This window comes from Caloenas nicobarica, chromosome 2 (assembly GCF_036013445.1).
Source record: "Caloenas nicobarica isolate bCalNic1 chromosome 2, bCalNic1.hap1, whole genome shotgun sequence".
Classification (NCBI taxonomy): domain Eukaryota; kingdom Metazoa; phylum Chordata; class Aves; order Columbiformes; family Columbidae; genus Caloenas; species Caloenas nicobarica.
The window spans coordinates 59098282-59112168 of record NC_088246.1 but is presented as its reverse complement, the minus strand read 5'-3'; the positions used below and the strand labels follow the sequence as shown (position 1 = coordinate 59112168).

Below are 13887 nucleotides of genomic sequence, written 5' to 3'. Positions count from 1 at the left end.
ATGGTGCCCACCAACATCAGAGTGGGAGACAAAGCCCACCCTGGCACACCATCATTCCTACTCTGGCAGGCAAGGAACAAGCTGCTCACAGAGGGCTTGAGTGCACCCTCCAACAACAGCAGCTTTCCACTGTCATTGAACTTCGAACCAAAGGTGCCGATCACTTCATGGTCACCTCCAATGAAAGAGGTGTAGCCAAAGCGTGGTTTGTTAGGGTTTTTTTGTGGTTTGTTTGTTTGTTTTTTCAGACCTCCAAACAAGAGACATAGAGGGAATGGTGCGCTGAAGGACCACTGGGTTCAGTTATCCATCAGCTGGACTGGAGGATGATGGTCCCTCCTGCGCTGCAGCTGATGGTGGACCTTCCCTGGGGATATGGCCTCCAGTCACAAGCCTCTCCCACCCCACAGACAAGAAAGGCCCCCAAGGTCATTAGCTCTGTGTTGAGAACTTCTGCTCTGATGGACACTTGGCAAGTGATGTGGGAAAACAACAGGACACCATCTGGAGAAGTTAGTCTTAGCTAACAGCATCTTTCAGGGGAAAACAAGAAACAGACTCAGCTAGTCTTTCCTTCTAGCATTGCATGGAAAAAGTCCGTAGGATTTTCTTTGTTTACAAATGCAGTATTGTCTGTCCTGTAACTCCATCTAATGCACTGAAACAACAAGTGTGCTAGTGGATTAGTCTTCCACAGCATCAGTGGTTTGCTCCAATTCCTCCACAGCCACATAGTCACTAGACCTGGGGAAGAACACAGGCAGCAGAACAAGGGGTTAGGGACCACCCTTGCCAGCAACAGCCTACCCCTGCATTGGATCAGACACAGGCTAGAAACCACTTCTTGGTAATTAGTTTCCTTCTAAAAATCTATGAGACTGAAAGTTGAGTCATTGAGAAAGAGGAAGAGGTTTTTGAGTTACTTAAAACAAGGGTTTAGTTAACACCTATTCAATGCAAAGCCGAAGACACACTTGAGAAGACATTTTTCACTCAGAAGTGAAAACTTTTCCACTTAAGATGTGAGAAACCTGTCAAGATACATTGTTCTCAAAAAGAAAGAAAAAAAAAGTAAAAGAAAAAAAAAAAAGAGCATACAATAAACCCAGACCCCCCCTCTCATGCCCCCTCGAAATACCAGGCATGGTATTTCATCTTGTGTATTACCTTACTGATGTTAGGAAAGTGATCATATCCACCATTTAAGACCTTATGTTCCCTTGTCTTGGAAGGGCTGTTTAACACCCGGGATCCCAGGCTGTGTCCCCAGCCTTCAGACAGACCCAGGATTTGTTGCCCAAAAGGCACTATTCCAGCGAAGAAAAAAAGATTGGTTTAGAAAGGCTTTACCTCTTGCTAGTCAGAAGAAAGTTTGTATTTGCCATAATAAACACTAACAGGATTTCAACAAAGCCTTCAGCAAAACACAAAAGCTGTGGAAACAGATGCATTGCTGAGGATACGAAGCAATGCAGCATCCGCAAAAATTAGGCTTAAAAATTCCGAAATGCTAGCTTTCTGCAGTTTTTTTTACTTATATGGATTTTACTTTATATCACAGCAGATCTGAAGCACATCAGTAGCTACCTTGTCTCAGTAGGAAATAAGAAATTTTTATTTTAAATTCTGTAGAATAAGCTCAAGCATTGATCTGTTCCTGCCTGTAAACTCAGCCTACACAAATGAGCAGAGGAAACCTGTATGTTGGCACACTCATTCCAGTTTTCCTAAATCTCTTCCTAGTGGAGTAAACCAAAATAAATTTACAGTAAACCAAAGACAGTTTCCATTGAGCCTTTTTTCCCCACTAATTTTAGCTAAATCCACTTTAAAAAAAAAGTAGCTGAAGACTAAAGCCTTGCTTTGGTCAAGTTTAATACATCTGTCCAGACACCTGCATTAGCCAAGTGGGAAGTACTGAGATAAAAGAGAGACAGAGGACTTCCCTTTTATAGAGAAAGCATAACGGAAGGTGCTAAACATTTTTGACTGCTGTAAAAAGGTTTTATAGATGCTTCTTCTGATCTAAAAAAAACCAAACCAAAACACACACCCAAAAGTCCCCACCACATAGCTAGTCACACCTCCCCTTAGAGGATGCAAATGGCACTCGGCCACCGTTCCCTTCCCATGGCAAACATGAATCCCTCTTCTCTTCAGCAAGAGCAAAGTGAGAAAAGTATGCAGGCTCAGTCCTCCTGCCTGGAAATCACAGCCCATCTCGCTGCTGTCAAGACGCAGGGAAGACTTGCCAGCACCAGTTGGACCCCCAAACTATAAATCATAAGCAAGCTCTTTCCTGCCCTTGCTCAGCAATGTAATAGCTGTTTTTCAACCAGCGCAAGAAGGTAAGGAAAAAACCAAAACAAACCAAACAAAAATTGTTTAAGCTGCTAAGCCCCTACATAATTAAAATTAACAAGCGGGAAAAGGTTAGTGGACACACCTGCACTAAAAACTCCCTTGCAGAGTTTTGGACATCGACGTTTTCCAACTAGTTTGGACAGGATGATTCCTCCCACCACCCACTGATGCAATGGCCACAAGAGTTAAAACATCAATAGGACATTATCAGTGGGCTTCCACAGAGATGGACATCATGGAGACAGCAACTTTAGTATGCATGCACATTCGTACATTCAAGGGTATATACATTCCTGTAGTTTGTATGTAAAGGAAACTCTGACAGTTAATGGATAGAAAAAAGTATCAGAAACTCGGGGGGTGGGTGTTTCCTCATAATCCTCACAACTTCCTGAACTCTACCTGTGCCTACTATGATCGAAGCATTGACCATCTTTATGTGTTTGTACAAGGGTAAAAACAACAAACAAAAACCCCCCACCAAATTCTGCAGAGATTCTAGGTTTGTCTTATTTGCTAAAATCCATCTTGTTGAAGTCCACTTACAAAAATAATACTAAAAAGCTCCACATAGCAGTTACCCAAGTGGGAAGCAGCTAGTAAACTTTGATTTTATTTAAATAAATCTTGTACGGCAGACTGTCAGGAGTGTTTGAGTTTTCTTTCAAGATAACACATTTTGCTGTTCATATGATATGTCCATTCTTTTGTTCTTTTAAAAAGGCACTTGACTCTTTTTGTAGTATCTTTCATCTGACAAATTAACAAGAAGAGGACTATACTGATCACTTTTTTCCAAGTACCCAATTATCAGTATTTCTGTCAGCATCCACATTGATATTTCTACATACTCAGTTTCTCATTACTAAAAATTACAATGTGTGATATCAAAGTGATGATCTAAATTTTATATAGCCATGTGGAAACCATAGGGATGGGATTCTCACCCATATCTCACACCACCTACAGCAACCACCAAAGGCCTCAGCTTACCTTAATACAGAGCACTAAAAAGCTTGACTTACACATTCAAGCAGATGCATTAGTTCCTAGGTTCCTCTGGGCACACACATGGGCCAACCAGAAGCTTAGGCACCTAAAATTATTCAACAGTTTGAAAGGTGAAGATGATATCCAGCAAGCTAGTCAGCAGTAGTAACAATAAAACACCTTGTTTATTACCACTGTAGCACAGGCAGGGTCCTCTACTGGGCTTAAACAGCTCTGCTCAGCCTCTCCATCCTTGAGCTGAGCCTCAGCCACTCAGCTCTCCTCCTCCCAGCAATTCTGCAGACAGTGGGAGAGAAAGCAAGCACTCAGCCTGAGAAGCAAGCCACACCAAGATACTCTGGTGCTCTTGTTCAGGCTGAAAATAAGCTTGTTTCATCATCAAGGGGGTGGGGGGCTGCAGGTTTGTTTTTTTGCCGCACCTCAAAGAAAATGCTACTCATTAAAGTCACATTTAAGCTCAGCTGGCCAAAGCCCTTGGGATATCTGATGAAATAAAAGCAGAAAATCTTGACCTATACCCCAAACAGACATCACTTTAAAGACCTCCTCAAAGCTTTCCATAAAAATGAGAGCTATTTACTCATACAAAACTGAGACAAAACACAGTCCTGTCCACAGAACCATGAACTGCACTAGTAAGCAAGACCACTGGCTATTTGTGAATGTTGGATCCACATACCTTGGTACTACGGGTCTACCAGACAATCAGGGTCCTGGTGAAAAACAGCTTTTCAGGCAACTGTGGTTAGTAACACACTGCTACCTCCAAGTAGTCAAAATAATTTGAAAAGGACAGATGGATGAAGATTCAATAGTATTCATTTCTCCCTGCACGAACCAAAATTACCTGTTAACTTAACCACCTTAAAAGTTCTTCATTTTAGCTTATGTGTTAAAATTTTCAATGATGCCTAAGTTGTGAGCAAAACTCATGACATCTCTGGCTTTTCTCCCCTAACAGCAAGATCTTCTCAGAGCAGAACTGGAGAGGTTGAAGATTTTTCTTCCATCATGGGAGGAAAACAACATCTTTGTGGTTGTGATGGAAAACCCTTGTCAAACACAAAACCTCAGAATTAATCCCCCTTTCCTATCACCACAGTGCCCTGGGTGTTTCTGTAATTACTGTATCTCAAGCTCTTCTGAAGACCAGCATCCCAGCATCAAGAACCAGCAATTTCTTATGTGTAAATCCTGCTTCAATAGCAATGCCTTCAGTTGTCTTCACGAAACCACCCGTGAGCACATGTAAGCACCTTTCCCTGCCCCTCAGTCCCTTTTACATCTCCTGCCTTTACATCAGGAACAGCAAACCATCACTTCCCTGCAAGAACACAGCACAGCCAGTTTCTGACTTGGCTTCAACCTGAAAGCCACAAAGAAGCGTTTCCTGCATCCAAACTCACACCCACCTTGAATTTGATGTATATTTACTTGTGAAAGAGTTTATATTCCATTCATCCGTATAACCAGAAATAGCGCTTTCAAATGAACACGGACAGAAAATACATTAACATCTTGCAACATGTATTTTGGGTCATTTAAGCAAGGAGAACTTTAAACATCAGTAAACTACTGCAGATTGGTCTGAAGCGCTAAATGGCTTTTTCCCCTCCCATTATTTGGATAACAGTCAAAGCCTTTTGCAAAATGCTGAATGAAAAATATATTCCTCTGCTCACACTGTGTTAAATATTCCCTGACATCATGCCAAAGCTGCAAACAGATTTAAAAATATGTAACAATGCTTTTTCAGATAAATGCCAGTATGGAAGTTGGTGCAGAAGACAGCAAAAGTCTTAAATACCAAAAAAAATTTTAAACAACCAGATGTCTCCAATTCAGTTATCTCCCAACATTCTGTTTCTGGACCTTTTTTTTTTTTTCCTTCTTTTTTTTATTTTTTTTTTTCTGTAGGGTACAACTTATAGCAATTTGTAATACTTATTTACATAGCACCTCATTTAAAAAGGTGTCCTAAGCACTTCCAAAAAAGGAAAACAAAATCCACAAAACCAGATGGCAAAACAAACATTCTAGATTACTAAATAAATAAATAAATAAAGCAAAACCAGTATAAAAGCTTAAATAACAGCAACATGGGCTACATCCAAAGAGGATTTACGCAAATACTTTTTTCAGGCACGAAGGATCTTTTTCAGAATACGCATTAAGAGAGCAGAAACATCTAATCAAACAGATCCTAGAGGGGCGAAGCCTTTCACACTCTTAGATGAATAAATTCCCTCTGGGAAATGCCAGTGCCTGTTTCATTTAATCAACATTTTGCCATTCGTAGAGCGTCTGCAGAGTCAAGGAGCAATCACGGACCAGGCTCTGGGCCAGGTTTACAGCCAGGGTAATGAAATGCAGCCCAATTAACTTGAAAAGAGTTACATTTGTTTACATTAAATGGTGATTTGGATCTGAGTGTTTTAATGGGATGATGCTAGATGATATAGTGGGCAACATACCAGGAATCGTTCATCTATGTAGGTGGCATAAACACATAGTAAGCATCATTTTCATGAATTATATCCATTACTGAAAACAGTAATTACACAGCCAGCACTCTAGTTTCCATGTATGGCTTTGGTGGCACGTTGGTTTTTTTAAAAAATTAATTCATTTTTTGTCTGAACTGCTCCATCACAGAAGCAACCCAGCTCTCCACACCTCCAACACCTTCAGCTAGACTGCTTCTGGGCTTTATAAATGTAAAAGATGTACCCAAGACAAGCCCACAAGCATTTCTGAAGTCACCCCAGTACGCTGCCACTGCATGTGTCCTGGTGATGACTCGGGCACGCTGACAAACTTGCCACCAGGAGCTGCACATGGCAGCATGTCCATGACGAACCCGTTCCAGGGTGGTCACCGATGCCCCCAGCCTGCCCCTAACCCAACCCCAAGGCTAAACAAAAGAGCGAGAGACAGCGCAACACCAGGAAACATCTACGGATCTGCCTGCTAAAAATGGAGTTGATTTCCTAGCCCCATCACATAAATGCGTGGCACAAATCCCCTCTTCAATTAACATAAGCTACTAGGGGATTTTTTTTTTGCCTGTTTGCTTGTTTGTTGTAACTATTAAAGCTGCGCTACTCAGGCTTCCCGAGAAGTTTAACCACGCTGCTCGGTGCCACCCGGGCTCCTCCTGAGCTGATGCCATCGCACCTCTGCCTCGCAATGTACATTGTGTCCACTAAAGGATACTTAAAATAAAAATTTTTAAAAGCACCTTCCGTTTAACCCTTGCTGAAAAGCACACGTTTCGTGTCCCTTGGAGAGCTAACCAGTTTATTACAAAGAGCGTCCAACAGCCTGTGTCCCTGCCTACAGGTCCCGGGTTACTCCGCTCCAACACACCACAGATAATCTTTTCCTGCTCCCGCAATAAAACATTAAAAAGACAGCAAGCCAGGGCGCTGCTAACAGCCGTAACTACTGCACCCCGGCAGCCCCCTCCTAAGGCAGCAGAGCCGGGTTTCGCCCAGCCCGGCGCCGCTCCCACACGCTCCTGACCGGTCACTGCTCGGGAGCTTGGGGCGCCCAGCCCGTTCCGGCAAAGACATTAACCCCAAAATAAATACTGCAACACCACCTCCCGCCCCGCGGCCGGGCACGGACTGCCAGCTTCCCCTCCGTCGCCCGCCCAGCTCCAGGTCGCGACTGATGGCCGATCCCCGCGCCGCCCTCCCGGGGTGAACCAGCCGCCGCGGGGCTGCCGGCACCGCCGCAGGGAGCCAGAGCCGCGCCGCCCCCCGCCCCGGCCCACCTCACCTCCCACAGCAGCGAGAGCAGCAGCGCGACCCCGGGCTGGAAGCGGTTCATCTCTCCTCCTCCTCCTCCCGCGGCGGCGGGGGGCTCGCCCCTGCCGGCTCAGGCGCTCACGGGCGCTGTCAGCGGCGCCATCCCCGGCGGCGGGGCAGCTCCGCGGGCGGCGGGAGGGACACGGACACAGGAGCGGAGGGGCAGCGAGCTGGGCGGGCTGACAGGCAGCCCGGGGGACGAGGCGGAGTAAAGCGGCGGCGGGGCGAGGACGGAGGCGGGAAGCCCCGCAGCAGGGCGAGGGCGAGCTGACCCGCCGAGCCCCTCGGCGGCGGCGGCTGAAGCCGAGCGGGCAGCGCCGCGGCGAGGCAAGGCGACACGGAGGGCAACGCGATGCTCGGGCGGGCGGCACAAAGAGGCCGGGCGGCGCCGCGGCTGAGGGCGGGGAGAGGAGCCGGCCCGCCCCGGCACCGCCCCGCTGCCCGGCCGGGAGGTGGCAGTGGCGGCGGCGAAGGGTGGAGGGAGCGGGATCGCCGCCCCCTCCCCGGCCCCGAGGGGCAAGCGAACGGCGTTCCCGGTCGGCTTCCCGCGGTCTGCCCGTGATGACGAGCGCCTGCCGGCCGCGCTGCCCTGCCCTGGCCCCACGGAGCGGCGGCCCGCCCCGGGCGGCGTTGTGCGTTGTCCCCCGGGGGAGGTGACCAGCCGGTCGGGGCGTCTCGGGTGCCGGCCCCGAAGAGGAGGAGGAGGGGCCGTGTGAGCTTCGTGGAGTTCAACGAGGGCAAGTGCAGTGGGAGGAAGTGACTCTCCCCCTCTGCTCTGCTTTCCTGAGACCTCACCTGGAATATTCTGTCCGGCTCTGGAGTTGCCAGCGCAGGAAAGAGATGGACCTCTTGAAACGAGGCCACAGAAATGATCAGAGGGCTGGAACACCTCTCCTTATGAGAGAGCTGGGGTTGTTCAGCCTGGAGAAGTCTCCAGGGAGATCTTGTTGCAGCCTTTCAGTACCTAAAAGGGGTCTATAAGAAAGATGGGGACAGGCTTTTAACCTGTAGTGACAAGATGAGGTACAATGGTTAGAATCTGGAAGAGGGGAGATTTAGACTGGACATAAGGAAGACATTCTTTAGAGAGAGGGTGTTGAGACATTGGAACAGGTTGCCCAGTGAAGATGAGGATGTCCCTTCTCCAGCCAAAGTGAGGCTGGTCTGGTCTTTGAGCAGCCTGATCTAGTTGAAGAAGTCCCTGCCCATGGCAGGGTGGAACTGGACTTTGAAGGGCTCTTTGAAGGTCCCTTCCAACCCAAACCATTCAGTGGTTCTGTGATTCTATGCCAGTGCTGCCTCCATCAGCCTTATGGGTGGGAACTGGAACCAGGCAGGTGGGCTTCACCCCCACTGCCTACAGGGTGCATCTTTGGCACTTCAAAGGAAAGATTGTGCCCCCACACTGGTCCTTCATTTCCTCAGCATGCTTGGTAACAGCCCAGGGTTATCTTCTCATAAATGTCTCAGGACTAGTCCGAGACCAGATTGGAGGTGCTCACTGACTACAGCAGTGAGCCCCATGACAGGTGACTGGTGTAGTTATGTCCTGGGTTTTTCCTTCACTGTCACCTTGTCCAGGTGCTTTGAGCCTCCTTTTCCAAGCCTTTTCCCATCCTTACCACAGCTAGACACAGCACTGTGTGTGGTGGGAAGGAGGCTCAGCTGTTCTTTAAATTTAGGAGGGATCAGAGTTTACTGAGGTCTCCTGCCCTTGCTATAAAGCAAGAAGAGCTCGGTGCTTAGTTCTCAGGAAAATATCAAAATAGGTAAGGGCGAGGGAAACTCTTTTACCTTCTCCTTGTTTCCCTCTGAATGATAGACCTTTCCCAGCAGCATTTCTAAAGGAGGTATACCCTCCCACTGTCCTTTTGGGGACTGCCTATTTAAAAACAATCAGTCCATCCTTGCAACACACAGCTCTTTTGTTCAAGCACTTCCCTGTTGTCATAGTTTTCAAGGAAGTGACTTGCTGTCTCCTGATGCCAAGTTTCCCAGTGAAATGTCATCAGGTAGTTACTATTCCAATACACTGAACTTTGGGGGAGTTTAGGAGCAGCTTCCAGCTGGCACTGTTAATCATGCATCCCGGGTCATGTACTCTACATAAGAAGTAAATGTAAACTTTAACAAATTCTTGCACGCTGTGTGACGTTGTGTACTCTGAGGCAGTCTGTACAAATCCTTCCTGAATTACCACTGATTTTGATACCTCATTTTGCCTCTATTTGATGCCAACCAATCTGAGGCTGTGAAATGCGTTTTTCAGGTGAACACTCACATCTCTTACTGAATTTGCTAGAAGGTGCCTGAGGTGATGTCACAACCATCACTTTGTCCAACAGTGAAGGCTAAATGAGGCAACTAGACACACAAGTCTCTATATATATTCTGAGCTGAAAAGTCACACTTTCTTATAGACACATTGTACACTGAGTATCATCTAAGATGGATCAGGTCATGTTGCCTCAACACACGACTACAAAGTCAGGCATCACTTCAAAAAGGCTTCAATTCATACAAGTCTGAAAAGGACAGTTTTAAAAGCTCTGTCCTGACATACGGCTTTAATACTGAAGTCCCTTCCCATTCCCAGTTTCTGGGTTGCATGACCCAGGAAGTGGCATTTTAGAGACACACTGAGACGTGATGACTCTTCGTGGAGAAGCCAAACAGCCTGACCCATTTAGGGACACCAAATGAATCTGAATGTCAGTGCTGAGCACTGGTGCTCCATTATTTACTGACAGGGATGCTCTGGCAGCCTGGAGATGGGCAGAAACCCTGATAGCACAGATTCCAGGAAGACTTAAGAAAGCATTAAGGCATAAAGAGAAGATGGGAGAGGAATCTGGAGTCTTGCAACCTAGGACACTACCATGCTTGAAGACCAAGGCTGCCTGCACTTTCAGCTGATGGCTCACTACCCAATATGCATATGCAAGAGCCAGCTATCAGATACATTTCAGCTAATTATTAACACATAAATCACTACCAAGTTTAGGTTGAGAACCAAGAAAGCATTAGATTTTTTTTCCTCAAAAAAGAAGGCTTCAGCTGGGGCAAAAAAAAGGGGGGGGGGAAAGAATGCTGATTTTATCCAATAGAGAGATTAGCCAGAGTGAGATGTAAGCAGCGGGCTGGAGGAAGAGAAACCACACAGTCTGGAAGGATATGCTTCCCAGTGCATAGTTTATTATCCAGCATAGATAAGGGTATGGATATCCTATGCTATAAAATGCTTTCCAGGCCAAGAGATAAGCTGAAAAAGTAAAACCAGCTCCTGACCCAGGAATAAATGGTTCTATGTTTCATTTCAGTCATATCCCAGCTCCCTTAAGTGACGTCTTCTTTCATTTCAGCCTAGCCTCAAGGAACCATCTTCATCCCCGGGGAAAACCCATTAGCCGTAATGGAGTTTGAGTACAAATGAACTTAGCCCAGCACATGGCATTTTCTCAGCAAAAGTGCGAGTTGCAGCAGAGCCCCTTGGAGCCTGTCTGGGCGATAAATGAGTGCTTTCTCTCCACCGCGCTGCAGCTCGTTGCGAGGCAGGCAGGGCGCACACACCGTGCCGGTTTGACACAACAGTGAAATGAGATAAGGCTTTTGTTGGAGGTGAGGTCCCTAGATAAAAATACATCCCCTTCCTTTACATCCTGATTCCAGTCTTTCTTTGGACACAGTGTTCAAAGAGCTTAATACTGCAGAGCACCCAGAATCTGCGAATAGAAACAAATATATCTGTTGTAAAAAAATGAAATCGTTTCAGGAGCAGTAGCATTAATGAAGCTTTATTTTATCTGATCGAGGCTTGCACTGTATCTGGAATATTCAGAATATCCCTCTCCTCTGTGCATTAAGTGTTCCTCAGTAATATTGCCATTGTTCTCTCAGTGGAGGTGCTAATATGAACATATTTCTTTTACTTGCTATCTCTATTTCCTGAAGTGTAAAAGCATATATTATTCTTGAGACTGCCAATCCTTTACCATTTTTTTTTTCGAATCGAGTAACAGGTACAAAAATTCCTAAGGGGGGCTCACAGTATATGTACATGTGTGTCTTCTGTAGGCCTTATTTATTTTGAACCCAGACTGGTAAATATTTTTTTAAAATATAGTGCTTACAAACTGCTTTTTATTGAGTGTTTGCTTGTTTACATTGAAACAGTTGTTTCTAATACTATTGAGAAATACTCAATTCCACAAGGGCTGTGTGTGAAGCAGGTAACAACTTTATTACGAACAAACAAACACAATGTTGTCATTTGCTCCTCTGCATGAACTGTAAATAATTATGTACATCCACTATTTTGTATTTATTAAAGTATGCCACTGCCTCTTTCACATATGCTATTAAAAATCAGTCAAATTCTTGTGTGCTTTCCAAACTTTGTATTTTAAGTGTAGGATCACCTCAAATACATTTTGAGATTCTGTTTTGTTGGTTTTTATAACTGTGTAAAGGGTGATAGCCTTCAGTAAGGAAAATAAAGCTCTTTTAAATGACATAAAATATTCAGTAAATGTCTCAGCCTTCGAAAATCGTCACTGATATCTGTTGAGAAACTACATTAGCATTATTCATTTAAAAACAGGTAGAAAAAATATTAACAAATGCAATAACCAGCCAAGACAAACATAATGTCATATTTCTGCAGCTTTTGTATCTTGTTCAAAGCACTTTGTTTATCTATGGTGTGTTTTGGTTTGGTTTTTTGGTTTTGTTTTGGTTTGTGGTGTTTTTCTTTTTTTTAATCCTGTGCCTTTAAGACATGTGGGACACTTTCAGAAAAACCATGACCATTTTTTCTAACTTTCTAGCAGTTTACACAAAGATGCAGTGTCTTGGCAGAATAATAGTTAAATTCTAATCCAACTTCCCAGAATAAAAATGATTTTTTTTCATCACTTGCACCAATTACTACTCACTGTGACTGACTTTAAATGCAACTTCAGAGGAAATCTGACTCAGAACTTGATCAAGTTTTAAGAACCTACTCCAAATTCAGTAGCATGTTACTCCCAGTGCCTCAATTATCTTCAGTAAGAGTCAGTGGAGGTTTAGAGAGATGATCCAGGCATTCTAGCCCTCCTTCAAATGATAATGTAAATATTTATACCTCCTACAACTTAATTTTAGTATGGAAAGATTTATTGAACTGAGCAGCACCAGTCAAAAAACTGTACGTGATTTGTATTTTAGTATTCCAATACATCCAGATATTAATTTTTTAATGTAATGCCAGCATCATCATTAATGTCTGCAAGGCACACGAAGAGGTCAGTTTTCCATAACTACTGAAATTAAATAAAATTCGCTAAACAGAATGACCACTTACTGGGTTGTACTTGGAGACCTCCAAAGAAGAGTCCATAGGAGTCATAGTCACTATCTACTACCACACTGGAAATCTGTGGCCACTTCAGACGCCATTGCCAAGAAAACATAACAGATATGCTAAGAAACGAAGGGTGGAGTGATTATTGATAAGGCACCCTGCCCGGGCTCCCAGAGAACAACCCTGCTGCTCACATGCTGTGAGTTTCAGGCTTTCTTGGTGGAGTCAGATATTTGTCCATCATATTAAACAAATAATTCTATAGCAAACAGTATTTTGCGGAGCAGCAAATACAAGATAAGCATTAGTATTCTCAAAGACAGAGCTCATTGATTAAACATACTATCCAATGCAATGAAAATAGCCGTGTCTATCAGGTCAAATGCTTTTTTGTTCGGTTTTCTCAATCAAGAATGAAGTTTTATCCTCTCAGCAAAGATACTAATGCTTTATGTTAGAGAACTCAGGAGCTAAGAGGGATTATTTTTTCCTGCAAGATGAATCATTTGTAAACGCAAACTCTTTGTTTGCAGTTCGTGGTGAAAGGTCAAACATTGGCTTGATGGAGGGATTAAGGAAGGCTAAGTTCATTCAGAGGATTGTTATAGGACCAAAGCTCAGTGCCAACAAAACGTTTAGGCTCTGAATTCCTATTTGAGCTCCTATTATTGATTTCAATGGATATTCAGAAGTCTGAACCCATGCTGTTGGAGCTAGACATAGTCCACACTGCTTCAAACCTGAGCAGAGTAAGTATGAAATGCTGCCAAATTAGACAGTAACTTTCTATGCTGCCTTCAAATGATTTGTAAGGAGACAAAAGGAACAGGTCTTCAGGGCAGATGATTATGTCTGCCAGGGGAAGAAAACAGGGCTGAATTGCATTTAAGGGAGGTAGGGAGATCAGATGAAACAGTCTAACTTTGGCCAGACAGAACCAGGGTCAGAAAATGAGTAAGATTTTGTCGGGTCTGGAAGGCACAAGAGGACGAGGAGATGGAGTGGGGTGGGACTCCGACGATAAAAAGCACAGCACAACAAAGCATGGTGAACATAAGCAGTATAGTACCCAAGGATGAAAATGGTCTGAAATGGAGATTCCTAGTGGTGATACATGTACCACTGATGGCCTGCAAGCCATGGAGTGCTGGTGACATGGGGCAGATAAATGCAGTTTGCATCCTCCCTTGGGAAAGTGAGAGCCTGTGGTAGGTAGGCAGGGTAGGGGAAGAGGAGGTGGCAGTGCTTCTCCCCTTATGGCCAAGCATGGAACCAACAGCCACTGCCTACTATCGCTGAGGCTGAGTAACCCAGCTCTAATTTATTTCTAAATATGTACTGAGCCACTTTTTGTTT

The 13887-nt window shown here is 44.7% G+C and overlaps 1 protein-coding gene across 2 annotated transcripts in view; it reads right to left on the bottom strand.

Annotated features, from left to right (window-relative positions):
* Positions 1-7540, bottom strand: part of VOPP1 (VOPP1 WW domain binding protein) — a 68830-nt gene extending 61290 nt beyond the window's left edge. For both annotated transcript variants that reach the window (XM_065628570.1, XM_065628571.1), the window contains exon 1: positions 7159-7540. In XM_065628570.1, coding sequence (XP_065484642.1) covers positions 7159-7209 — 51 coding nt within the window. In that variant the 5' untranslated portion in view covers positions 7210-7540. The remainder of the gene's footprint in view (positions 1-7158) is intronic.
* Positions 7541-13887: the final 6347 nt, after the last annotated feature.